At 40.8% G+C, this 25106-nt stretch overlaps 1 protein-coding gene across 1 annotated transcript in view; it reads right to left on the bottom strand.

The window, feature by feature from the left end:
• TPX2 (TPX2 microtubule nucleation factor) overlaps window positions 1–25106 on the bottom strand; it is a 64595-nt gene that overhangs the window by 5117 nt on the left and 34372 nt on the right. Inside the window, exons 8-17 of the mRNA XM_047743832.1 lie at window positions 24534–24650; window positions 23298–23449; window positions 22075–22243; window positions 19561–19702; window positions 18441–18657; window positions 8687–8782; window positions 7494–7670; window positions 6956–7102; window positions 4366–4477; window positions 3496–3683 (exon numbers count right to left, since the gene is read on the bottom strand). Coding sequence (XP_047599788.1) covers window positions 3496–3683; window positions 4366–4477; window positions 6956–7102; window positions 7494–7670; window positions 8687–8782; window positions 18441–18657; window positions 19561–19702; window positions 22075–22243; window positions 23298–23449; window positions 24534–24650 — 1517 coding nt within the window. The remainder of the gene's footprint in view (window positions 1–3495; window positions 3684–4365; window positions 4478–6955; window positions 7103–7493; window positions 7671–8686; window positions 8783–18440; window positions 18658–19560; window positions 19703–22074; window positions 22244–23297; window positions 23450–24533; window positions 24651–25106) is intronic.

Genomic DNA, 25106 nt, shown 5'->3' with positions numbered 1-25106 from the left:
TCCATAAATTTTTTCAATTCTTCTTTGATTTCCTGGTTGACCCATTCATTCTTTAGAAGGATGCTGTTTAGTCTCCATGTATTTGGGTTCTTTCCAAATTTCCTCTTGTTATTGAGTTCTAGCTTTAGAGCATTGTGGTCTGAAAATATGCAGGGAATGATCCCAATCTTTTGATACCGGTTGAGACTTGATTTAGGACCAAGAATGTGATCTATTCTGGAGAACGTTCCATGTGCACTAGAGAAGAATGTGTATTCTGTTGCTTTGGGATGAAATGTTCTGAATATATCTGTGATGTCCATCTGGTCCAGTGTGTCATTTAAGGCCTTGATTTCCTTGTTGATCTTTTGCTTGGATGATCTGTCCATTTCAGTGAGGGGAGTGTTAAAATCCCCTACTATTATTGTATTCTTGTCGATGTGTTTCTTTGATTTTGTTATTAATTGGTTTATATAGTTGGCTGCTCCCACATTAGGGGCATAGATATTTAAAATTGTTAGATCTTCTTGTTGGACAGTTCCTTTGAGTATAATATAGTGTCCTTCCTCATCTCTTATTATAATCTTTGGCTTAAAATCTAATTGATCTGATATAAGGATTGCCACTCCTGCTTTCTTCTGATGTCCATTAGCATGGTAAATTCTTTTCCACCCCCTCACTTTAAACCTGGAGGTGTCTTCGGGTGTAAGATGAGTTTCTTGTAGGCAACATATAGATGGTTTTTGTTTTTTTATCCATTCTGATACCCTGTGTCTTTTGATTGGGGCATTTAGCCCATTAACATTCAGGGTAAGTATTGAGAGATATGAATTTAGTGCCATTGTATTGCCTGTAAGGTGACTGTTATTGTATATTGTCTCTGTTTCTTTCTGATCTACTACTTTGAGGGTCTCTCTTTGCTTAGAGGACCCCTTTCAATATTTCCTGTAGAGCTGGTTTGGTATTTGCAAATTCTTTCAGTTTTTGTTTGTCCTGGAAGCTTTTAATCTCTCCATCTATTTTCAATGATAGCCTAGCTGGATATAGTATTCTTGGCTGCATGTTTTTCTCATTTAGTACTCTGAATATATCATGCCAGCTCTTTCTGGCCTGCCAGGTCTCTGTGGATAAGTCTGCTGCCAATCTAATATTTTTACCATTGTACGTTACAGACTTCTTTTCCCGGGCTGCTTTCAGGATCTTTTCTTTGTCACTAAGACTTGTCAATTTTACTATTAGGTGACGGGGTGTAGACCTATTCTTATTGATTTTGAGGGGGGTTCTCTGAACCTCCTGGATTTTGATGCTTGTTCCCTTTGCCATATTGGGGAAATTCTCTCCAATAATTCTCTCCAATATACCTTCTGCTCCCCTCTCTGTTTCCTCTTCTTCTGGAATCCCAATTATTCTAATGTTGTTTCGTCTTATGGTGTCACTTATCTCTTGAATTCTCTCCTCGTGGTCCAGTAGCTGTTTGTCCCTCTTTTGCTCAGCTTCTTTATTCTCTGTCATTTGGTCTTCTATATCGCTAATTCTTTCTTCTGCCTCATTTATCCTAGCAGTGAGAGCCTCCATTTTTGATTGCACCTCATTAATAGCTTTTTTGATTTCAACTTGGTTAGATTTTAGTTCTTTTATTTCTCCAGAAAGGGCTTTTATATCTCCCGAGAGGGTTGCTTTAATATCTTCCATGCCTTTTTCAAGCCCGGCTAGAACCTTGAGAATCATCATTCTGAACTCTATATCTGACATATTACCAATGTCTGTATTGATTAGGTCCCTAGCCTTTGGTATTGCCTCTTGTTCTTTTTTTTGTTGTGAATTTTTCCGCCTTGTCATTTTGTCCAGATAAGAGTTTATGAAGGAGCAAGTAAAATACTAAAAGGGTGGCAACAACCCCAGGAAAATATGCTTTAGCCAAATCAGAAGAGATCCTGAATTGTGAGGGGGGAGAAAGGGGATAAAAAGGGGTTCAGAAAGAAAGAAAAAAAAAAAACTATTAAAAAAAAGAAAGCCGATAAAGAAAAAAATATAAAAAGAGGAAAAAATATATATATATTACATAAACTTGCAGAAAGTGGTTGATTTTCTGTTTCTGGAATTGCTGTTCTTCTCTTCAATCTCCCGTTGGATTTGTAGGTGTTTGCAATCTTTAGATAAGCTATTTAGCTGATCTCCCGCTACCCGAAGTAGTCTCAGCCTGCTACTTCTCCGCCATCTTGACTCCTCCTGCCCCTCATTGTCTTAAACTTATCAAGTCTTAATAGTCACCCAAACCATGGACAAACAAATAAACAAAAACCAGAACCAGGAAGGGCTGCTGGGAGAAAGCCAGCCTTCCTTTTGGGCAGTCTAAAACAATCCTGAATTAAGTCAGGTTAGTGAGAGCTAACTAGCATTGACTGAACTGTGCTTTAGGACGCTGACACCAGTATCAGCCTACACCGAGAATCGTTGTTAAGTGACACCTCGACGATGGGGACAAATACAAGAGGCAGTACCAAGTGCTGAAGAAAAATCAAAGAACTTCAGGCTGGAAAAAAGGCTGGTTCTGTGAGCAAATCTAGAGTGGGAACTGTATCATTTTTTTCATCCAATCAGCAAATGGCAGCTTGGGTTTTGCCAACAAGTTAGTCCCTTTAAGTTTGTCCCTAGAGACTTCCTGAGGCCACAGTCATCTCTGCCAATAGCTCGAACAGCAGCTGGCCTAGCCTTTTGAGACAAAACCACAACAACTTATATATTTATGTAATCATCCTCTTATCAGTCTCATGAAGTTCCATCTGAAACTGTCTCTTTGCTCATTAATGCAGTGAATGTACCTTGCTACCCTCTGAGTGAAAAAGTCCTTACTGCAAATTAAGCTTTCTTTCTGGATAACTTAATATCTAAATCATTTTTCTAGTGTTAGCATTGACGTTCACATGGACCAATATGTGCTATAACCCCAAGAAATTTGAGTAAATTATTAAGAGAAAAATGAAAATGCAGTTGCAACGTAATTCCCATGTCCTTCCCTACCTACATATTCTTGTCTAATTGCAAAACCACATCGGTTTTCTTAAGTGTAAAGGAAATAATAAAAATTAGATAAATAAATAAATCCTAGGAATGCATCACTGTGTATATTATACCACATGATATCCGCCTTATGAAGACCCCCCAGAAGAAATTCTGTCTGAATTCAGTATCAAGACTAATTTTTTTTTTTAAACTATTAGCTTGTTTGTATCTCATGAACACTGTGAGTTTTGTAACCAACAGGTTGGTTCCTAAAAAGAGCCAAAATTATGGCTCAAACATAGCCATTGTGATCCACACATGGATCACAATGTGCACATCTTTAACACTGTTCACATCACAACTTTGCCACCGTTCTTGGTTTGTGTGATTTTCTACCTTCACTCATCTTTGATATGTCCTGGTAGGCCACCTTAGATCCTTTCTGGGACAAGGCAAGGTACAGATAAAACAGAGACAACTCTGGGTTAGTTAGTGTTCATGCTGCCCAGTTACCAGTTCTTTCCGTAGCCTGGCCAGCTCCTCCCTTTGCTGCTCTTCCTCCTGGTGCCTGGCCTCTTCCAGCTGCTGGATTTTCTGAGCTTCTACCTCAGCCATTCTCTTCTCCAGCTCCTGCCGCTCCTTGGCTCTCTTCTCAGTGGCCAGCTGGAAAGGTTCCTGGACTAGAGAACCAGAAAGGCCCTCTGAGTACAGAAACAGAGACAATATTGGTGCACAAGCACAACCTGCATAAACCCAGCCCCCTGCATGCAGCAAGTGGCACGGACGCACCCAGCAACAGAAAGGCTAAGTTCTAGGGAAGCCCTGTCAGCAGAAAGGAGGAACATACCACAAAGAAAAAGTCCTGGAATTTTAACTGTTGGAAGGCCTCCTGGAAACCATCTAATTCAGAGAAAAGCAAGACCCATACAGATGAAATATCTTGCTCAAAACTACACGGTGATTCTGAGATAGATGTAGGAGAAGAAGCCATTTTCTGACACCTTACCCAGTGCTTTAAGGAATCAAGCGTCTTATACCTAAGGCTTGCTTCATGGAAAAGAAGACTCCAGAAAGAAGTCCTGGCTCTTCCTCCCTCACTTACTACTCTTTGGGTGAGTAAAGTCCATGACTGCTGTGGAAATGCCAGCTGCCTTTACCTAGGCTCTTGTTGTCTGAATCTGGCCCCAATATAGGCTGCAAACTCAACACAGGTGCATGGTTCAACAAAGACCAAAAACCTGGTCCAAGAAGAGAACAACTAGATCCTCTAAAGGCAAATGCTTCTGGTTGACACAGCTGATACTGACACAATGGAGTCCCAGCATCCTCCCCGGGAAGTCTGACAATTCTGCCCTGATCCCCCAAGAATACATATAATACTACCTGCAATGGATTTCTTCTCTTTCTTGGGAACAAAGGGCTCCTGGGAGATGACGGTGTTTGGACGAGCCTTGAAGCAAGCTGCTTCTCTCTGCTGTTTCAGTTCTTCCTCCAGCTATTAGAAAGAATGTCTGTTAGATAAGCAACAGTACAACTTTCCAGAAGTGCTGCCTCAGTGGCTTAAGAACTAACGTTTCTAAATGGCTTCATCAATAAAGGCAGGAGATGATTTCATTTAAACCTCAGTTAAAACCCCCTTTACACTAAGTAGATTAGACTGATAACCTCGGAATCCACTGAGAACTAGAAAATATCTTTAGGTACTTTTAAGGAGTATCTGAACATAAAAATAAATGTGTGGACATTATACACCCTTGGATGGGATCATCTATAAAGTATTCTCCCTCCCAACCCCCAAAAGAATCTAACCAGAATATTCTCTAAAGATTATATTTATTTATTTGAGAGAGAGAGAAAAAGGCATGAGCAGGGTGCAGAGGTGGGGATGTGGGCGGAGAGGCAGAGGGCGAGGGAGAGGCAGACTTCCGATAAGCAGGGAGCGCAACACGGGGCTCAATCCCAGGACCCTGAGACCATGACCTGAGCCAAAGGCAAATGCTTAACCAACGGAGCCCACTCAGGTGCCCCAAATCTAACCAGAATTTAATCAAGCCTTTAGGTTTGACCACTCATTTACAGGAAATACAGAAGGAACAGGAATATATTAAATAACACCATGGGAATACAATGACCAAAACTGGGATTATGGAAAATTTATAGGACAAACAAGCCACTTTATTCCACAAGTAATATGTAAGTAGAGGAGCCTACAGAGAAAAGGGGACTTAGAGATTTACCAAACAAATGCAATATGTGGGCTTTATTTGGATCCTGATTTGAACAATTCAATTAGAGATTTGGAGATGTAAGAGCACTATTTGTCACTATTAAGAGATTACTATTAATCTTTTTATGTGTGATAGTATTATGGAGATTTTTATACTTATATTTTTAAAGATACATACTGAAGATATAAAGATACATATCTTTACTTGCTATTGAAATGATGATATGAGGTGATACTTAGAATTTGCTTCAAAGTTATCTTTTGTTGGTAGAAATATCCAGTGCAGAGGTTAAGTAGGTAGAAATGCAGATAAAATAAGATTTTCCATGTTTTGATCACTATAGAACCAAGTGACAGGTTCATGGAAGATCATACTATCCTCTCTACCATTATACTAGCCTCTGTGTATGTTTGAAAAACTTGAATTTTTTTTTTTTTCTTATTATAGGAAATATCCTACACAGACATTTTGTGTCATGGTCCTGGAAAGACAGATTCACTACCACTTCCAAAACAACAGTCCTAAGTTTTCCTAGGGAACACCACCACCAAGGGACTTATATGCAGTCATGTAAGCAATCACACCTTTTGACTTCCTAGAAAGATCAGCTCAGAGCTCCTTTTGAACAGAGTCCAGGGTAAGTGATGATATAAAAACACTTACAAACTTAGGGATTCGGGGGAATTTTTTTCCAAATAGCACATTATTAGATCCCAATTATACCAACCAACAACCAATTGTTTTTAATCACCTGTCATCTACAAAGAGCAAAGGAGGATACTATGTTGAGAAAACGGCACTCCATACTGAGGATCTATTCTCCCCATACTGTTTCTTTTTTCTTTTTTTTTTTTTTTTAAGATTTTATTTATTTATTTGACAGAGAGAAATCACAAGTAAGCAGAGAGGCAGGCAGAGAGAGAGGAGGAAGCAGGCTCCCTGCTGAGCAGAAAGCCCGATGTGGGGCTCGAACCCAGGACCTGGGATCATGACCTGAGCCGAAGGCAGCGGCTTAACCCACTGAGCCACCCAGGCGCCCCATCCCCATACTATTTCTTATCAAAGTACTAACAGAAAGGAGTGAACATGTAATGAAGAAATCTAATAGATGGAACAGATGAGATCTTAGAGTCCTGATGCAAAAAGAGCCTTTTAGTTCTCACATTCCCCAGATGATCACTTGGAGCAGAGGTCAGCAAACTTCAGTCTGTGGGCCAAGTCCAGCTTGCAATCCATCTTTGTACAGACCTTGACCTACGTCCGTTTTTCACAATTTCAAAGGGTTGAAACACACTCACACACACACAGAGTATGTGACAGAGACCATACGTAACCTACAAAATTTAAAATATTTACTACCTGGTCTTTCATTTTTTTATTATTTTTATTAAATATTTATTTATGAGAAGGAGAGACAGAACATGAGCGGGGGAAGGGGCAATGGGAGAGGGAAACAAGCGGACGCCCTGCTGAGTGAGGAGCCTCACGTGGGGCTTGATTCCAGGACCCCGAGATCATGACCTGAGCTAAAATCAAGAGTTTGACACTTAACTGACTGAGCCACCCCAAGTCGCCCCACTATCTGGTCTTTTATAGAAAGTCTGCTGATCCCTGATTTAGAGCGAGAGTTCCTGAAATAATCCGGTATGTTAGTTTTCAGATAAATTTCAGTGTAGTGGCTCTACCTATTCTAACAAAGCAACAATGATGCAATGAACATTTTAGCTGCTCTCCCTATCCCCCACCTGGTGCTTCCAAGTCTGTGCCTTCAGAGCACCTCTTCTGTCAGTCTCCAGGCAGAAAGGCTCAATCTGAGTTGTGGTCTTCACCTTCTTCTCTGGCAGGTTAACGGCGTCAAAATGAGGCAAAGGAAGTGCCTTAAACTTGGGCACCTAACAGCAAAGAAAACATAAGATTTAAGATCCTCAGGTCTCTCTAGCCAGAAAGCAAGAGTTACTCCAGAGTATGTGGATGAATCTGAAATATAGAAAAAGCCAGTTTTTAAGCAGAATGGTATGTGTAGCAGAAAGAGTAAGGGGTTCAAAAGGAAATCTAGGTTATCCTCCCGATATTGCCAATAGCTAGCAACATGATCACAGGCAAATCAGTGAATCTCCTTGTGCCAGAAGGGTTATTAAAAACTCGCCCTATTTATACTTCACAAAGTTCTTAGAGGGATTCAAAGGAAGTCAGTGATTTTATAGCTAAAAGTGTGACATAAAAGATTATCTGTGACAGATCAAAGAATAGTATTATGCTACTTGTAGAAATGGAAACACCTACCTCCCCTTTCTGCAGTTCTTTTATTTTCTTCTCCTTCTGCAACTGACGTTCTTTGTCTCGAGAATCAAAAGAGAAAGGGCATATTTCCACCGTTCTTGCCTCTGGGATCTGGGGCTTAAAAGGCACCCCGTAATGTGGCACAGGTTGCGCTCTTATCACTACCGGCTCCTCCTCTTCCTAAGGGAAAAACCACAGTTTAGACATAAGCTCTCTCTCACCTCCTCAGAATGTGGGTGTCCGAAGACAGTACTTGAGAGAAATCATTAATTAAGGCAAGTCACTCAACCTCCTAGGTGTCTTTGCTTCCTTTTCTACCAAAGAGGGATAATACCTAAGTCATCTACCACTTCATAGGGGTGAGACCAGTGTGAAAGCATTTGATAAAGGACTAACACAATTACTCTTGAAGGATCTAAAGGGAGGTTGTAAAACCGAAATGAGAACAAACAGTGTGAACAAAATAAAGAACAGAGGAGACTACCTAAGCATATACCTTGGCCTCTTCTTTGACCCAGCCTCCAGACTCCACTGAAACATGTGACTGGGAGTTAATGGTTGCCAAACCCAGAATAGGACCAAGTAAGTTGTTTGGGTTCAAGCTGGTAACATAAGATTACGGTGTATTTTAGTTTCAAATGAACCTATAAAAAGGTTTATGCTTGCGATCTGCTATAAAATTACCCTAACTCTGGATATTTATAGATAAAATGGGAGATGTAACAAGAAACTAGCCTGATCAATGACAGTTTATGTATTCCAATTTCATGAACTAATACCACACAGTAACCTTAGCAACCCTCGGGTTAGTGGAGATCAGACAGGGTGGATATAACTGCTCAGTGTGAATTTTAAAAGCCCCTCGCTGAATGGTGACAATAGCTTAGGCAAAATAAAATATAGGGCTTATCAGCTTTTGATCCAAGTTATGACAGGTTGATTTTCAATGCTACCGAAATGGATAAGCATCCTATAAGTTGTATAACCAGTCACTACCGAAGGCCAGAAAATTCATACCCTTACCAACTACTTTGCTCTTGGGGGAGCAAAAAAGATGACCAAATGTTCATATACCCGCTGTGAAAGACAGCTCCAGATAAGAGTGACTGCCTTTGAATTCCATTAAGCTTAAGAAAGAAGAAAGCTTAAATTGATAAAGTAGAAGGAAGAAAACTCCCTCTATCCCAGGGAATCACCTCATCTTCTTTGGTGGGCATTCGGATTCTGTTCTTCAGTGCAAAGGCCGGTGACTTGGGGACAGTGATTGGAAGTACTTTCTTCTCAGGAACACCCTACAAGGAGTAAGCAATTCAATTAGACATCCCAGCACAATCTCTACTACGCTGTGTGATAAGATCAAATCCCTCTTGGGGACCCTGGGTGGCTCAGTTGGTTAAGCATCGGCTTTTGGCTCAGGGCATGATCCCAGGGTCCTGGGATCAAGTCCCACGTTGGGCTCTCTGCTCAGTGGGGCATCTTCTTCCCCCTCTCCCTCTGCCTGACACTCCCCGTGCTTGTGCTATCTCTGTCAAATAAATAAATAAAAATCCTAAAAAAAAATAAATAAATAAAATCTCTCTATTAAAGGGATTTAGTTAAAGGGGAGTTCATATACCAGGAACCAAAAATAGTCTAGTACTCTAGTATATTGCTGTTTACCCACATACTGAAACACAGTAGCATTCTAACGGTGGATTACCATACAGAGAGCAGCAGATAACAAGGGCATGGCTGGAGGACTATATTCAGTAAAAATAGGATTCATCACAATCTTTTTTGGTGCTTATGAAAAACACTCAGAAAACAAATTAATGCTGATATTTTATTGTTTCTCTCCCTTTCTATACTCTAATCCCTCAAAAACAAAAATCAAAAATGACTTCCAAATGCATTTAGAATCAGAATAGATACTGTCCATTTTCTTAAACCTATTCCTCATACAACTCTACAATGAGAACTTATGTTCAGAAACATCACCCTCAGGGTGCTTGGCTGGCTCAGTTGGTGGAACACGGTGACTCCTAACTTCCAGTCTGAGCCCCATGTTGGGTGTAGAGATTACTTAAAAATAAAATCTGATGGGGCGCCTGGGTGGCTCAGTGGGTTAAAGCCGCTGCCTTCGGCTCAGGTCATGATCCCAGGTCCTGGGTTCGAGCCCCACATCGGGCTTTCTGCTCAGCAGGGAGCCTGCTTCCTCCTCTCTCTCTGCCTGCCTCTCTGCTTGTGATTTCTCTCTGTCAAATAAATAAATAAAATCTTTAAAAATAAATAAATAAAATAAAATCTGAGGGGTGTCTGGGTGGTTCGGTTGGCTAAGCGACTGCCTTTGGCTCAGATCCTGGAGTCCCAGGATCAAGTCCCACATCGGGCTCTCTGCTCAGCAGGGAGTCTGCTTCTCCCTCTGACCTCTTCTCTCTCATGCTCGCTCTCTCTGTCAAATAAATAAATAAAATCTTTAAAAAAAGAAAATAGGGGCGCCTGGGTGGCTCAGTTGGTTGGGCAGCTGCCTTCGGCTCAGGTCATGATCCTAGCGTCTTGGGATCGAGTCCCACATCGGGCTCCTTGCTTGGCGGGGAGCCTGCTTCTCCCTCTGCCTCTGCCTGCCATTCTGTCCGCCTGTGCTCGCTCTCTCTCCCTCTCTCTCTGACAAATTAAAAAAAAAAAAAAATGTTTAAAAAAAGAAAATAAAATCTTTAAAAAAAGAAAATAAAATCTTTAAAAAATATATCACCCTCAAAGGGCAAATGGGAAATAGTACTGGACAAGAGCTAAATTTTCTTCTGCCAAACAAACAACAAAAACAAACAGTTCACAAAGATACACAAGAGACTCAATCTCAATAATTTTTAAAAATATAAATTAAATCAGGTTATTCTTCACTTATAAGACTGAGTAATATTTGAAGGACTGATTGATACCAGTGTTGCCATATATGAAAGAGAAGTCAGCACTCACATACAGTTGGGTAAGAGTATATGTCATAAATTGGTACACCTTTGGTGAATTACCTATTCAATTTTTTTTTAAGATTTTATTTATTTGACAGGGAGAGAGAGAGCACAAGAGAGCGAGAAAGAGTGTGCACAAGCAGGGGGAGGTGGGGGGAGCAGGAGAGGGAGAAGCAAGCTCTCTGCTGGGAACCCTGGGATCACAACCTGAGCCAAAGACAGATGCTTAACTGACTGAGCCACCCAGGCCCACCCCCACTTTTTTTTTTTTTTTTTAAGATTTATTTATTTGACAGAGATAGAGACAGCAAGAAAGGGAATACATGCAGGGGGAGTGGGAGAGGGAGAAGCAGGCTTCCTGCTGAGCAGGGAGCCTGATGTGGGGCCGGATCCCAGGACCCTGGGATCATGACCTGAGCCAAAGGCAGATGCTCAATGACAAGCCACCCAGGTGCCCCTACCTATTAAGTTTTTAAATGGTCATACTCTTTTACCCAATATTCCACCTCTAGTATTGGATCTCTAGTTTAGTTTTTGTTTTTAGGCATTATTTCAATATACTTTTTAAAAGAATAAAAAATTACAAATAGCTCAATTGTTTATCAAAAAGTATCGGTTAACTCCTTTTTTAAATTGTGGTGCATCCATACCAAAGAATATTATACAGCTATAAAGAACAATTAAATAAATCTTTATTACTGACATACTACAGTGTTCATAATATTGAAGGGAGAGGGACAAGTCACTAAAATAGAGAATATTAATTTTTTGTTTTTAAAATATAGATAATTAAGCATAGAAAATAAAATCTGGGTTAACTCTCATACCTCTTTGAGAGTAGATTAAGGGAAGCGATGAATTTTCTATATTCCATAATTCTCACACATTCAGCTACTCTGAAGATTTTTCCTGTCATGATTCCAAAACACTGCCGACATTTTAAATCCTTGCAGGCTAAGTTACATGTACCATACTGTGCATATCATTCAGGACTAACACATTTTAGAAAGTTGTTCCATAAGCACTTTCTGATTCTCATAGAATTCATACTCTATCACAAATCTGCCAATTAATCCTAACTACAAAGTGGTATCTCTTGGGCTTTTTTGAATGAAGTCTTATGACCAGATCAATTTTTTAAAAAATAAAAATAGGGATGCCTGGGTGGCTCAGTTGGTTAAGCGGCTGCCTTCGGCTCAGGCCACAATCCCAGTGTCCTAGGATCGAGTCCCACATCAGGCTCCTTGCTCAGCAGGGAGCCCGCTTCCCCCACTGCCTCTGCCTGCTACTCTGTCTGCCTGTGCTCGCTCGCTCTCTCTCTCTCTGACAAATAAATAAATAAAATCTTTTAAAAAATTAAAAAATAAAAATAAAAATTGCAGCATTATTTACAACAGCCAAACCATGAAAGCAGCCCAAATATTCACTGCTAGATAAATGGCTAAGAAAGATGTGGTGGGTGTGTGCGCGCACACGTGCGTGTGTGTATACACACACACCCACCACATCTTTCTTAGCGCACACACACACCCCAATACCAATGGCATATTATTCAGCCATTACAAAAAGAATGAAATCTTGCCATTTACAACAATACGGATGGAACCAGAGAGTAGAGTGCTAAACAAAATAAGTCAGTCAGAAAAAGACAAATACCATATGATTTCACTCATATGCATAATTTAAAAATCAAATGAGCAAAGGAAAAAAAGAGGGACAGAGAGAAACCAAGAAACAGACTCTTCACTATAGAGAACATACTGATGGTTACTGGACAGGAAGTGAGGGGGGTGGGCGGATGGGAGAAGATGGGGGTTAAAGAGTTATCATGATAACTCTTTTTTAAATCATTTATCTTTTATTTATTTATCTTTCATTTATCTTTTATTTTTATTTATCTTTTTTATTTATCTTTTATTTATCATTTATCATGATAAATACTTATCATGATGAAAAAATAAAAATGATAAAATTCAAACCCTTATGTGTTATATTTGCATGTGTATGCTGTGTCCCTCTGCCCTCTATTCTACTTCCTCTTCACCACCATACACAGGCCACACCACTGATTACCTATACCATTCCACTAGCCTTATAATAGTCCTTCAGCTTCTCATCTCATTCCTCCAATTCATCTTCTATATATAGTCAGAATTACTTATCTAAGACACATTGGATCACATAACTTCCTGACTTAAAAAGTTCTTTCATTGCTCCTATGCTACCTACAATAGTATAACAAATTCCTTGCCATGAAGTACAAGGTACCTCATAATATGGTGCCCTGCCTGACTGTTCAGCCTTATCTCTCGCCCCTTCCTACAGCTCACCCTCCAACCACTACAAACTACTGGCAGTTGCCAAAATGTTAACGCTGGTTCTCTCCATACCTTTATTTGTGTTCTCTCTGAAATCTTTCTTAGCCATTTATCCCAGCTGCTTGGAAGCTCCTAAACCTTCTTTTTAAGCCACTATTGAAGCATCTCTTTTTTTATAAAGGCTTTCAATTGATCTCTCCACTCCCAGAACCTATGAAATAACCCCTCTTTCCCTGTATGTAGTTCCCGGACAGTACATAAAAAACTTCACAGCACTGTGCATTCAGATGTTCAACTCCTGCCAGCCTTCAAGAGTGGGGACTGTTATTCCATTAATCTGTAGTACCTAACAAAGACTTTGGCAAGTATAAGGCTTTCAGTAAATGTTCATTCATAGTAAAAATGAATAACAGAATTTGTACCTTGGACTCTTGGGCTCCCAATTTATACCTTGGGAGAGAGATTTCTCCTTAATCCCTACAATGCTCTAACTGCTTAAAACATGTTTGGAATGTCTTTCTTGGAGTGGCCTTCAAAGCTCATTTTTAAGCAATGCAAGGCAGTCGGTCAATATTTACTTTTAATTAAGCAAAATTATTTTCAGCTCTATTATCCTGGACTACTTAGTTTTAGTTGCAAATGATTCAGATTAGCTCTTAAAAGCAAATTAATCTTTAAAATATGAACATTTGCCACTGCTGAAGAGATCCAAGACTGTGTGCCATAGACTCAAATATAAGTGGCTTTTCCAAAATGCTTTGTATAATGAGGACCAGTCATTGAAAAGAATGTATACCCTGCCAAGGTAACCACTGTAAAGAAAATGCTCATTCTGCTGCGGAAGCTGTTTTCTAAAGAAAGCCAGGATCACTAGGAATAGTGAAATCCCATAGAGCAGAAATTAAAATGAAAGTGACAAAAGCCCGTGAAATGGGTTTTCAGGTAATGCTAACCATAAAACAATCAAGAGCCTGTTGTTCTACGGGTAGCTACCAGCCTCTTGAGAGAACACTCAGAGCATGTGGGAGTGGGAAGAACATGAAGCAAGGCTCAGAGGTTGGTTCTAGTCCTTCTCTGATTCTAATCTGCGTAACTTGGGGCACATTAGAGAGCCTTCTAGGCCTTGGGTTTTTGGCTGTTTCTTTCTTTTTTTTTTAGGATTTTATTTATTTATTAGAGAGAGTGACTGAAAGAGCAGAAACAGGGGGAGCAGCAGAAGGAGATAAGCAGACTTCCTGCTGAGCAGGGACCCTGCTGACGTGGGGCTCAATTTTAGGACCCTGACATCATGACCTGAGCAAAGACAGATGCTTAACTGAATGAGCCACCCAGGTACCCCAGTTTGTTTGTTTTTTTTAAGATTTATTTTGGGGCGGGGCAGGGGAGAGAGTGTGTGTGTGCGTGGGGGAGGGGCAGGAGAGAGGGAGAAGCAGACTCCCTGCTGGGTGTGGAGCCCAATGCAGAGCCTGTCCCAGGACTCTGAGATCATGATCTACGCCAAAGTCAAGACACTTAACTGACTGAGCCATGCTGATTTCTTTTCATAAATAAATTTCTTTTCATAAAATAATAGAAATAAATACCTGAGGATTCATTTAGTTCCAAAATAATCCCTCTTTTCCTTTCTTCCCCTCTCTGCATTCACCTGACAGAGATGTGCATTTTAAAAAAGCAACAGAAAACTCTAACAAATAAGCCAGGAAAGAGCTATCTATGAGTGGGCTCACTCCTCACTGATTGGAGGAGAGGAAAAGGTGATTTATAAATACCAACTCTGCAGCAGTGACCCACCCACACATCTCTATTGCCCTCAACACTAACTAGGGTCTCAATCAGAAATTTAAAAAAAACAGGGGTACCCAGGCAAATACTGGGTTTCTAAAAACAGAAGACTTCTTGTTTACTATTTTAAATTTTCCTAGTTGTAAGCTACTTGAGGGCAGGGATGTTGCCATTTACATTCCTTTGCATTCTCCACAGGACCTACAAAAAGTAATAATTAGTTCGATGAACCCATGTTGATTGACAGTACTGTCCTTATGTGTCTACATATCAGTCTGCTCTACCAAATGATGAAAACTGTGAGGAGGAGTGCTGTGATTTCCCCCCTCTCTGAATTCCCAGTACCTCACACAGCCCAGGCCAGCGCATTTCAGCTGGTACTATCACTCACTCAGTTACCCACTAACGGAGTGCTTCTGCAGCGAAATCAGGGGCAGGGGATATAAAACTGAGTAAGACAGATATACACAGTCCCTGCTTTCAGGGAGCTCACGTTCTAGTGGAGGAAAACAGAGACAATGAAAAGGCAACAAATCAGGTACTCCCTGATTTTCAAAAGTACTCTGAAGAAACCTAGCAGAATGTGCAGCTAAAGATAATGGGGGCTGGGTTTGGGGTCGGGGGACTCCTAATGGGAATTTCCAGGAAGACAGCTCTAAAGAAGTGAGGGGTGGTTAGAAGTAGGTAATGTGGTGGACAGATGGTGGATTTAGGGAAAGCAGCCCAGGATGGGGGAAGGGGTATTAGGGGTGAGCATTTCTCCCTACGGCAGGATATGCCGCCAAATGCCCCGGGATAAGAGCAGTTAGGAAATTACTGTGAAGCAATGTTATCTCAGGAAGTATGGGGGAAAAAAAAAAAAGCCTGCTGGTCTCCCCAAGTCATCCCTGAAATACTGCTGCTAAAATTACTCACTGGCCTCACCGACACCACATCCACCTCTGTGGTGCCCCAGCTCCCCACTAGATGTCGGCACCAAGTTCACATTTCACACTCTTGAGCTCAAGGTTTTCATCACTCCACCTCTGCCCCAAGAGCCCTTTTTTCATCTCTGCCTCATGGCCCACTGCTGTGCAAGCCCATCTCTCATCAGCCCCGTTGTCTCCTTGCCACCTACCAACCACAAGTTTAAGAGCGCAAGAAATACCATAAGGACATGCGGAAGGAGCTTCAGTACCAGAAGGACATGGATGAAGAAAAACAGTGGCAAAGAGACAAGCTGCATTTGAGCTCCGGGAAGCAGGCTCCTCTGTTCTGCTAGAAGAGTCAGGAACTAGAAGTTATGAGACCTAATCTCAATTCTGCCACCAACTTTTAAAAATATGAGCAAGCCACATTCCCCTTTCAAAGCCTCCCTTTCTAAAAAACGAGGAGGGTAAGAGAGAATGCACCTAATGTCTCCTACGCTTTGCTTCTCTAGAAACCAACAGTTGAAGTAAAATCACCAGAAATTTTTAAAGGGAGAACTACAAACAGCCAGTGTCAAACTCAAAACCTGAGATTGCTAAAATAAACAATGGTAAGTCAGCACTGTGGAAGAACATAGTGCTCAAGGAGATGACAGTTCAAATCCTGGCTCTGCATACTAGATTCCTCCTAATGTCTCTTCCTCATCTAAAAAAGAGGGCTAAAAATAAAACCTATCTCTTAAGAATTGTTTCAAAAAATAAGTATGATAATCTACATAGAACACTCGGTATGAGGTAAGCATGCGATAAAATGACAGTTATTACTATTAACAACATGACTGCTTACTGTGTGTCAGACACGAAGTTCTCACTGGGGCTCTCTCTAATCTATGCTGCACATAACAAATCAAAACTCCAGGGGTGGGGCCCAGGAATCTGTTTATGTAATAAGATCCCCAGAGGATTCTGAGAACCAGCGGGATTTGGCAAACACTTCCCTGGAACACACCACATCAATTCGGTCGCATCTTACTTGCCTAGTGCGTTGCTGATCTGCTTATCCAGAACTCTCAACAAGGTATAACCTGGTACAAGGGTACTCTAAAATCTCACTTAACTCTTACTGAACTCTAGGCACCCTTCCACATGTACCACTTCACCCTAGCATGTCCAAAGGAAAACAAACTGCCAGTCTGATTTCCTAAATCAGCATTTCTAAAAATTAAGACAGATAATATGGAAGAAGATGCACCCTACTTTTTTTTTTTTTTAAAGATTTTTATTTATTTATTTATTTGACAGAGAGAGATCACAAGCAGACGGAGAGGCAGGCAGAGAGAGAGAGAGAGAGGGAAGCAGGCTTCTTGCTGAGCAGAGAGCCCGATGTGGGACTCGATCCCAGGACCCTGAGATCATGACCTGAGCCGAAGGCAGTGGCTTAACCCACTGAGCCACCCAGGCGCCCCTGCACCCTACTTTTTTAATGCTCACATATTTCCTAAGACATTTCCATTTAAAAAGGTACCTTCTATTTTAATGTAAGAGCACGGACCCTGAAACCATACTACCTAGTATTTATCCCACATCTGCCATTGGTAAGTTTACGATCTTGGGCAAGTTATTTAATCTCTATATTTCCTAACTGTAAAATATATTAATAATAAGACCTATAGTGTTTACCTCATAGGGTTATTATGAAGAACTTAAGACTAAAACTTGGGGGGCGCCTGCATGGCTCAGTGGGTTAAAGCCTCTGCCTTCAGCTCAGGTCATGATCTCAGGGTTCTGGGATCAAGGCCCACATTGGGCTCTCTGCTCAGCTGGGAGCCAGCTTCCCCCTCTCTCTCTCTGTCAAATAAATAAATAAAATCTTTAAAAAAAAAACAAAAACTAAACTAAACCTTGGCACATAATAAGCTTTATCTATTAGCTATTACTATTATTCATGGCAAAAAATACTGGTTTTCCATTTACATAGTGATTTAATGTTCCCTTTAAATTACTTTAAATTACATTTTAATATATAGTCAGGGGCACCTAGGTGGCTCCGTCAGTTAATCGTTTGCCTTCAGCTCAGATCATGATCCCAGCCTCCTGGGATTGAGCCCTGCACTGGGCTCCCTGCTCAGCAGGGAGTTTGCTTCTCCTTCTCCCTCTCCTCCCTCCCACCCCTGCTCTTGCACTCTGCTCTTTCTTTCAAATGAATAAATAAAATCTTTTTTTTTTTTTAAGATTTTATTTATTTGAGAGAGAGAGAGCACAAGCAGAGGAGTGGGGCTGGAGAGGCAGAAGCAGGCTCTCCAATGAGCAGGGAGCCCCATGCGGGGTTCAATCCCAGGACCCTGGGATCATGACCCGAGCCAAAGGCAGCCGCTTAATCGACTGGGCCACCCAGGTGCCGCTGAATAAATAAAATCTTAAAAAAAAAAAAAGAGGGACGTCTAAGTGGCTTGTGTCATATGCTCCCTCCTCCACAAAGCATTCCCTGAACCTTCTGTCTGTCTGGAAGAAATCATTATCTCCCTTGAGTTCCTATAGTACTTTTTTTTTTTTTTTTAAAGATTTTATTTATTTATTTGACAGAGAGAGATCACAAGTAGATGGAGAGGCAGGCAGAGAGAGAGAGAGAGGGAAGCAGGCTCCCTGCTGAGCAGAGTGCCCGATGCGGGCCTCGATCCCAGGACCCTGAGATCATGACCTGAGCCGAAGGCAGCGGCCCAACCCACTGAGCCACCCAGGCACCCTCCTATAGTACTTTTAACTGTCACCTCTCTTAGAACACTTCTAATTTTATATTATTTATACATATGTTGTCTCCCTTACTTGACTTTAAGTTTCCTGAGAGTAAAATCCACTTCTGATCTGTCTCTATCACCTATAGCTCCTAATACAATGCCCTGATCATAGCATCTACTCAAACACTTGTGAACATGTAGATAATCTGGTCACGAGCAGGACGTTTCTGCCAGCATGCAGAACCTCAAGCATTCTTACCACAACATCTTCCAAAATTTTAGTAGGGCAAGGTCTGGAATGAAATTCAAAGTGTTCATCTTCCGATTTCTTCTTTGACTCCCGTTCCTGGATTCTTTTCTCAATTTCCAAATCAAAGCCAACGGGCTGAGTGGGTGGCTTCACCGGAGGTTTCTTGGGCAAGATGGGCCCACCTTCAAGAATTCTGGGATCGAGTTCCCGTGCTTTGAATTTGTATCTGTAAGATGAGAGTTTAAATGACAACCACACACACACACACACACACACACACACACACACACACACAAAATGTTAATAAAAGCTATACAAACAACAAAGTAGGCCAAAACAGAAAAATAGTAATTATGATGATTATTCAAGCACAGCAAAATTCGACTCTCTCCATAGCCATTGTCTCTACCTCCAGAGCAAAGAATAAAGGAGCCAGTCCTAACATTCCCTCTGCTTTAAAGATTGGGGTTTCTCAGGGCGCCAAGTGGCTCAGTGGGTTAAAGCCTCTGCCTTTGGCTCAGGTCATGATCCCAGAGTCCTGGGATCAAGCCCCGCATCTGGCTCTCTGCTCGGCAGGGAGCCTGCTTCCTTCTTTCTCTCTGCCTGCCTCTCTGCCTACTTGTGCTCTCCCTCTGTCAAATAAAAAAACAACATCTTAAAAAAAAAAAAAAGATTGGGGTTTCTCTACCCAGAGGAAGCTGCCCCTCCTCAAAGTACAAAAAGGAATGAAAGCAGAAGACAGGAGACAAACTCCAGTGCTAACCACATTATATTCTAGTTTTCTCCACCAACAATAGCTGTAATGAGCCCTTGGGTAGCCATAAAGGGTAAGATTTGCTTAAATGAAGCTCAGAGGACACTCCTTAATTGGAATCCTGAGTAAGTTCTCCCACCCCGACCTCTGCATTTGTTTTTTTAACCAGTTTATACTCCAGGATATCTCTATATTCCCGCTTCTAATTTTTTAATTATTGAGGCAGGAGCACAGACTGTAGACAGCCTGTAACTCAAATGCCATTTAAAAAAAAAAAAATCCAATGGCAAGAAAAACAGCAACTATCCCCACTATAGAACCGAAAAGAAAGCAGGTACTTAGAACTCTTCCTCAAATACTGCCGATGGGACTTACTGTTGCAGTTTCTCGAGTTCCTCTGCCTCCTGATCTGCTGCACTTTTGCAGGTCACAGGCCTTGTGCGCTGTTTGGTTTGCAGCACAGGAGTCTGTGGGTCTCTGGATATCTTGACCGCAGCAGATTTGGAGGGTAACAGAACTGTAAAGCAAGATCACAGACATTCATCTAGCTCTCTGAGACTGTGTTTTCTGTAGGTGCTGACTCGGTTAGGCAGCCCGTGATGCCAGATCAGAGCGGCTGCCCTCCCCACTCAGCTCAGCTCATGTCAGTCAACCTGACAAACATGCAGCACCTTCTTGCCTGTCACTTTTTATTGAGGGGTATGATGAAGGCCGTCTTTGGGTAAACTCTATTGTCATTTTCGGAACTTAAAATCCACTTGTGTCTGATGGACTCATCACTGCCTACGCATGTACCAGATTTCTATTGATAATGCCAACTACTTTGGTTCTTATTGACACATAAGATTTTTGCTTATTCCAGCTTTAAAACAAAGCCTTTCTAAAGATCAAGTATTAACTCCCAATTTTGTCAATTCCCTAAAAGCAACTATATCAAAACACCAAGAACACCTCTCACAGAAAGTCAAATAGAGAAAGTAAAAAAAACTATGTCAAAGCATCAATCTTAAGACCATCACTATCATTCATAGAAAACACTGATTCACCTGACCAGGGCAAACTTATCAATTTTCATAATTATGTAGAATGAATCCTCTACTTTAGATCTGATCACCTAATGGCAGGAGATACAAACCAAATCTATTTATTTTAGAAATAAGCCAGTCTTCAAGTATATATACAGCCATTATTTCTAACTATATAAAGCTTTAAATAAAAATTGCAGAAAATACACCGTACACAAAAATAAACTCAAAATGGATTAAGGACCTAAATGTCAGATCTGAAATCATAAATATCCTAGAAGAGAGCACAGGCAGTAATTTCTCTGACATCGGCCGCAGCAACATTTTTCTAGATATGTCACCTGCATCAAGGAAATAAGAGCAAAAATAAACTACTAGGACTACATCAAAGTAAAAAGATTTTGGACAGTAAAGGAAACAACAAAACTAAAAGACAACCTAGGAAAGGGATAAGATATTTGCAAACAACATATCCAACAAAGGGTTAGTATCCAAAATATATAAAGAACTTACACAACTCAACACCAAAAAACCCCAAATAATCTAATTTAGAAATGGGCAGAAGACATGAACAGACATTTCTCCAAAGAAGACATAAAAATGGCCGACACATGAAAAGATGTTCAACATTACTCATCATCAGGAAAATGCAAATCAAAACCACAATGAGAGATTACCTCAAACCTATCAGAATTGCTAGAATCAACAACATACGATGGGGCACCTGGGTGGCTCAGTTGGTTCAGCGTCTGCTTTTGGCTCAGATCATGATCCCAGGGTCCTGGGATTGAGCCCCACATCGGCTCCCTGCTCAGCGGGGAGTCTGCTCATCTCCCTCTCCCTCTGCCCCTACATCTACTCATGTTCCCTCTCTATCTACCTCTCTCTCTCTGATAAATAAATCTTAAAAAAACAAAACAAAACAAAACAAAAAACAACACAAAAGAAACATGTGCTAGCAAGGATGTGAAGAAAAATGAACACTCCCACACTGTTGGTGGGAGTGCAAACTAGTGCAGCCACTGCGGAAAATAGTAAGGAGCTTCCTCAGAAAATTAAAAATAGAACTACCACATGATCCAGTAATTCCACTACTGGGTATTTACCCAAAGAATACAAAAACACTAATTCAAAAAGATATGTGCACCCCTATGTTTACTGTAGCATTATTTACAATAGCCAAATTATGGAAGCAGCCCAAGTGTCCATCAATAGATGAATGGAGGGGGCGCCTGGGTGGCTCAGTGGGTTAAAGCTTCTGCCTTCGGCTCAGGTCATGGTCCCAGTGTCCTGGGATCGAGCCCCACATCGGGCTCTCTGCTCAGCAGGGAACCTGCCTCCTCCTCTCTCTCACTGCCTGCCTCTCTGCCTACTTGTGATCTCTATCTGTCAAATAAATAAATAAAATCTTTAAAAAAAAATAGATGAATGGATAGAGAAAACATAATATACACGTGTAATGTAATGATCTATTTATCTCTCTCACTGAGTCACCAAGTCCATTTTATTCACTGCTATACCCCCTACACCCAACAGTGCCTGGTTTGTAGTGGTAACCACACAATCCTGAATGAATGGGATACTTTCATTTTCTATAGGTCACTAGCTGTACCGTGACACTGACACATGGCGAAGGTATAATCCCTGGCCAATTACTGATCAGGAGGATCAAGGTGGTTGATGGGTATAAGTAACAGATAGCCAGGGTAGGGTGCAGGAGTGCAGAGATGCTCAATGGTACATGTGTTGGCGGCATATAGGCACATGCCATACTGTAGTTTGAAAGCTAGGATTTCAACAAAAGGCAAATTTGTATAAGCAAAGGGAATTCTAGGGAAGGCTATAACATTGGTATGAAACTTACTATCATCCTTCCTGCTCCTCAAATGATATCTGTTAGGGGTTCGTTTATGAAAGGCTTCGACCTGCTGTGCAAGGGGCACATACGTAGAAGCTGTTTCGTCAAATGTTCTTTTCTTTCCTTGGGACAGGTTGAAAGGCTTAATAATGGTGCATCCCTTTGTCACTCTGGCCTGTGAAGAAAGAAGTTATTCTCCCAGTGAAGTGTTCTAGAAAAGCTCAGATCTCCCACAAGCCGCATATTTAGCTCAGAAGATCAAAAGAAAAAAGGCCTGTGGTGAAGCCAAGATTATTATTCTTAAATTGTCAGTTCTTGAGCAAGAGTTAAAACTAGTCCATTCCCATCTTTTAAAAAAGGGAGAAAGGATGTAGCACTTAACAAATGGTCTGTTCTGCAATAGTAAATAAAGTGATTTTTCCCAAGCATGTCAATGTTTTAAAGCCAGCAAGAACAAGTTTTCTGAGAATTAGAAGGAAAAAAAAAAGCTGCAAAAGTATTGTCCTCATCCCCAATCTCATTAAGAAAAAGCTGATTTGGATTCTGGGTCTTTATCAGGCCAGAGAGCTGCCTGAATCAGAATCTCTGCAGATATCTTCCCCAAAACTAAGAGATGAATAAGCCTAGTCCTTGGGTGACTGATTTTCATAAAACTGATCTCTGATTGGAAATAAAACTCTTTAAGGATTGATATCTCAAAGGAAGAAGCATAATCCCAGAGTCTGAGACTGCAAAGGACTGATTTCAACAAGTGATAATGCCCACTGCAAATGGACGTAGAAATTCTTATTACTAGAATTTTCACTTAGGATTCTTACTGCTTCTGTTAGATATGAGTGGTCTGGCCCAACACCATTTTTCCCATAAGCCCTGTCATATATTGTACACAACTCTATAGATTTAAGTTTTGTGGTTTTTTTCCCCAAGAATTTTATAAAGCACAAACTGCAACAAACTGGGACCTACAGTTTGTCACACATAATTATTCTATGTGCTTTATGTACATTCTCAATTCAATTTTCACAGCAACTTCCTAAGATGCTTCCCAGAAAAACAGAGCGATTTCTCTAAGGTCATACATAGCAAACAGGGCAAAGTGAAGATTTAGATCTATCTTAACTCAAAAACCTGCTTCTCTCAATTATATTATTAGAAGTAGTGACCCAACTACTACACCTGAAATCCTTGCTGAGTTAGTATAAGAATATCCACTGAGCCCATCAACTTACAGGAGAAGGAGGATGTTTTCGCAGTTCAGATGTAAAATTCACTTCCTTATATTCCTCCTGATTCTTAGGATGTTGTTTGATTCGCTCATCTGTGCGGAAGTGGAAGTCAACTGATTTGGTTACTTGGCTCACTGATTTCTTCACCGGTTGCCCTGAGTGAAAAGCAGAGTAAAACACACAGGTAACACTAAGAATAGAGAGTATCAGTAAATCTTCATCTAGTCCTTTCAGTATTTCTATCACCATTGATCTAACTTTGTTCGCGCTCTCCACATCACCCAAACCTTGAAACGGTCCTCAGAGACACTACTGTATGTGCCTCATTCACGGAGTACTCTTGGTTTGAGGACCTTGGGTCCGATGCAAATTGCAGAGGTGGCACAAGGGGAGAAGAATCCCATCCCCCAGGTGTGGTCATAGCTGTGGAGATGCACAGTAACTGGAATTCTTTTGACAGGAAAAGCTATAGATTGACTTGAAAAGCATACTTAACTAAACCTATCTAAGAGGGAAACCCTATAAACTCCAGGGGTACTTTTTCAACCCCGTAAGCAGGGCTTTATAGCTTTGACCTCCGCCATTAATAACTCTATTTAAAAGCAAAGCAGAGCTCTGACTCCTTGGCTCCCTCAGTCCTGCTTTCCCTCTGTAGCTACAACTGGATTCACTCAGCTTTCTTTTCCTCTGTCTAGGATTAAATGGGAACACAACAACAAAAAACTGGCCTGCCCAATGGCTTTATCTTCTGTCTCAGTCCTAATCCCTTCTTTTTCTAATACAAAGAAAAGAATTAGGAAGAAAAAGGAGAGAGGAATTAATTTTACTTAAAGAAATGAGGGAAGGTCTCATAGAAAAAGACCTCGAACGATGGCTGTGAGTCCTATAATTAGAGGCAGAGAGCAAGAGTGCACTCTAAGAAAGGCCCGGTGTATGTAATACTTTTTTTTTTTTTTTTTAAGTAAACTCTTTGCCCAATTTGGGGGTTGAACTTATGACCCCAAGACCAAGAATCACATGCTCTGTTGACTGAGCCAGCCAGGGGCCCTGGTCCAATGTATATAGAACATTCTAGGGAATGGTCATGGGTATATAAAGGGTACCAGCTTTCCAATAAACATATCTTTTCCTACTGACTACTAACCAAGAACGCCTTTTTCCCTTTAGAGACTTCAAAAACCCTACAAAGATAATGAGAAGCACCCCTCATAAATCAGACTGAACAAGAGCCAAGCTGACCTATTCCGGCAAGAGCAAGTTTCTTGAATTCTTCATTCTTTTTTCGCATCTCCACCACCTCCTGTTGCATTTTCATTCTCTTCTCCAACTCTTGCTCCTCAGTACTTTTAGAATCTTCTGCCTAAGGGCAATTCAGTAAAAGAAATAAGAGAGGAGAGAAGAAATAGGCTCATGATTCAAAATCATATAAAGGTATTACATAGATTTGATTTTTAACCTGTGATAAGATAATCAGCAAAACCAAAAAGTATTCTGATAAATTGATATTGACTTAATTATGCAACACTATGAAAGAAAACCTGATTCACAATTTATATCAAAATATTGAAAACTTCTCAAAACGACAGCTAAAATAGACTATAGAAGATAATACAAAAGACTCATAAATTTGACTATACAGTGATTAGCTTTTAGGCCACAAGAAAAGGCAAGATTAAAATACCAGTAGAATGGGGAAGTATTTGCAAGAAATATGACAAAAGTCTACATAAAATACACACTGTGATTAAGAGAGGACAGACTTAGGAGAGAAACCAACCAGAGCTCAAATCCCTACCCTGTCATTTCATTTTC

Source organism: Lutra lutra, chromosome 9 (assembly GCF_902655055.1).
Source record: "Lutra lutra chromosome 9, mLutLut1.2, whole genome shotgun sequence".
Lineage (NCBI taxonomy): Eukaryota > Metazoa > Chordata > Mammalia > Carnivora > Mustelidae > Lutra > Lutra lutra.
The sequence above is the reverse complement of the archived record's forward strand: the minus strand, read 5'-3'. Positions and strand labels throughout refer to the sequence as shown.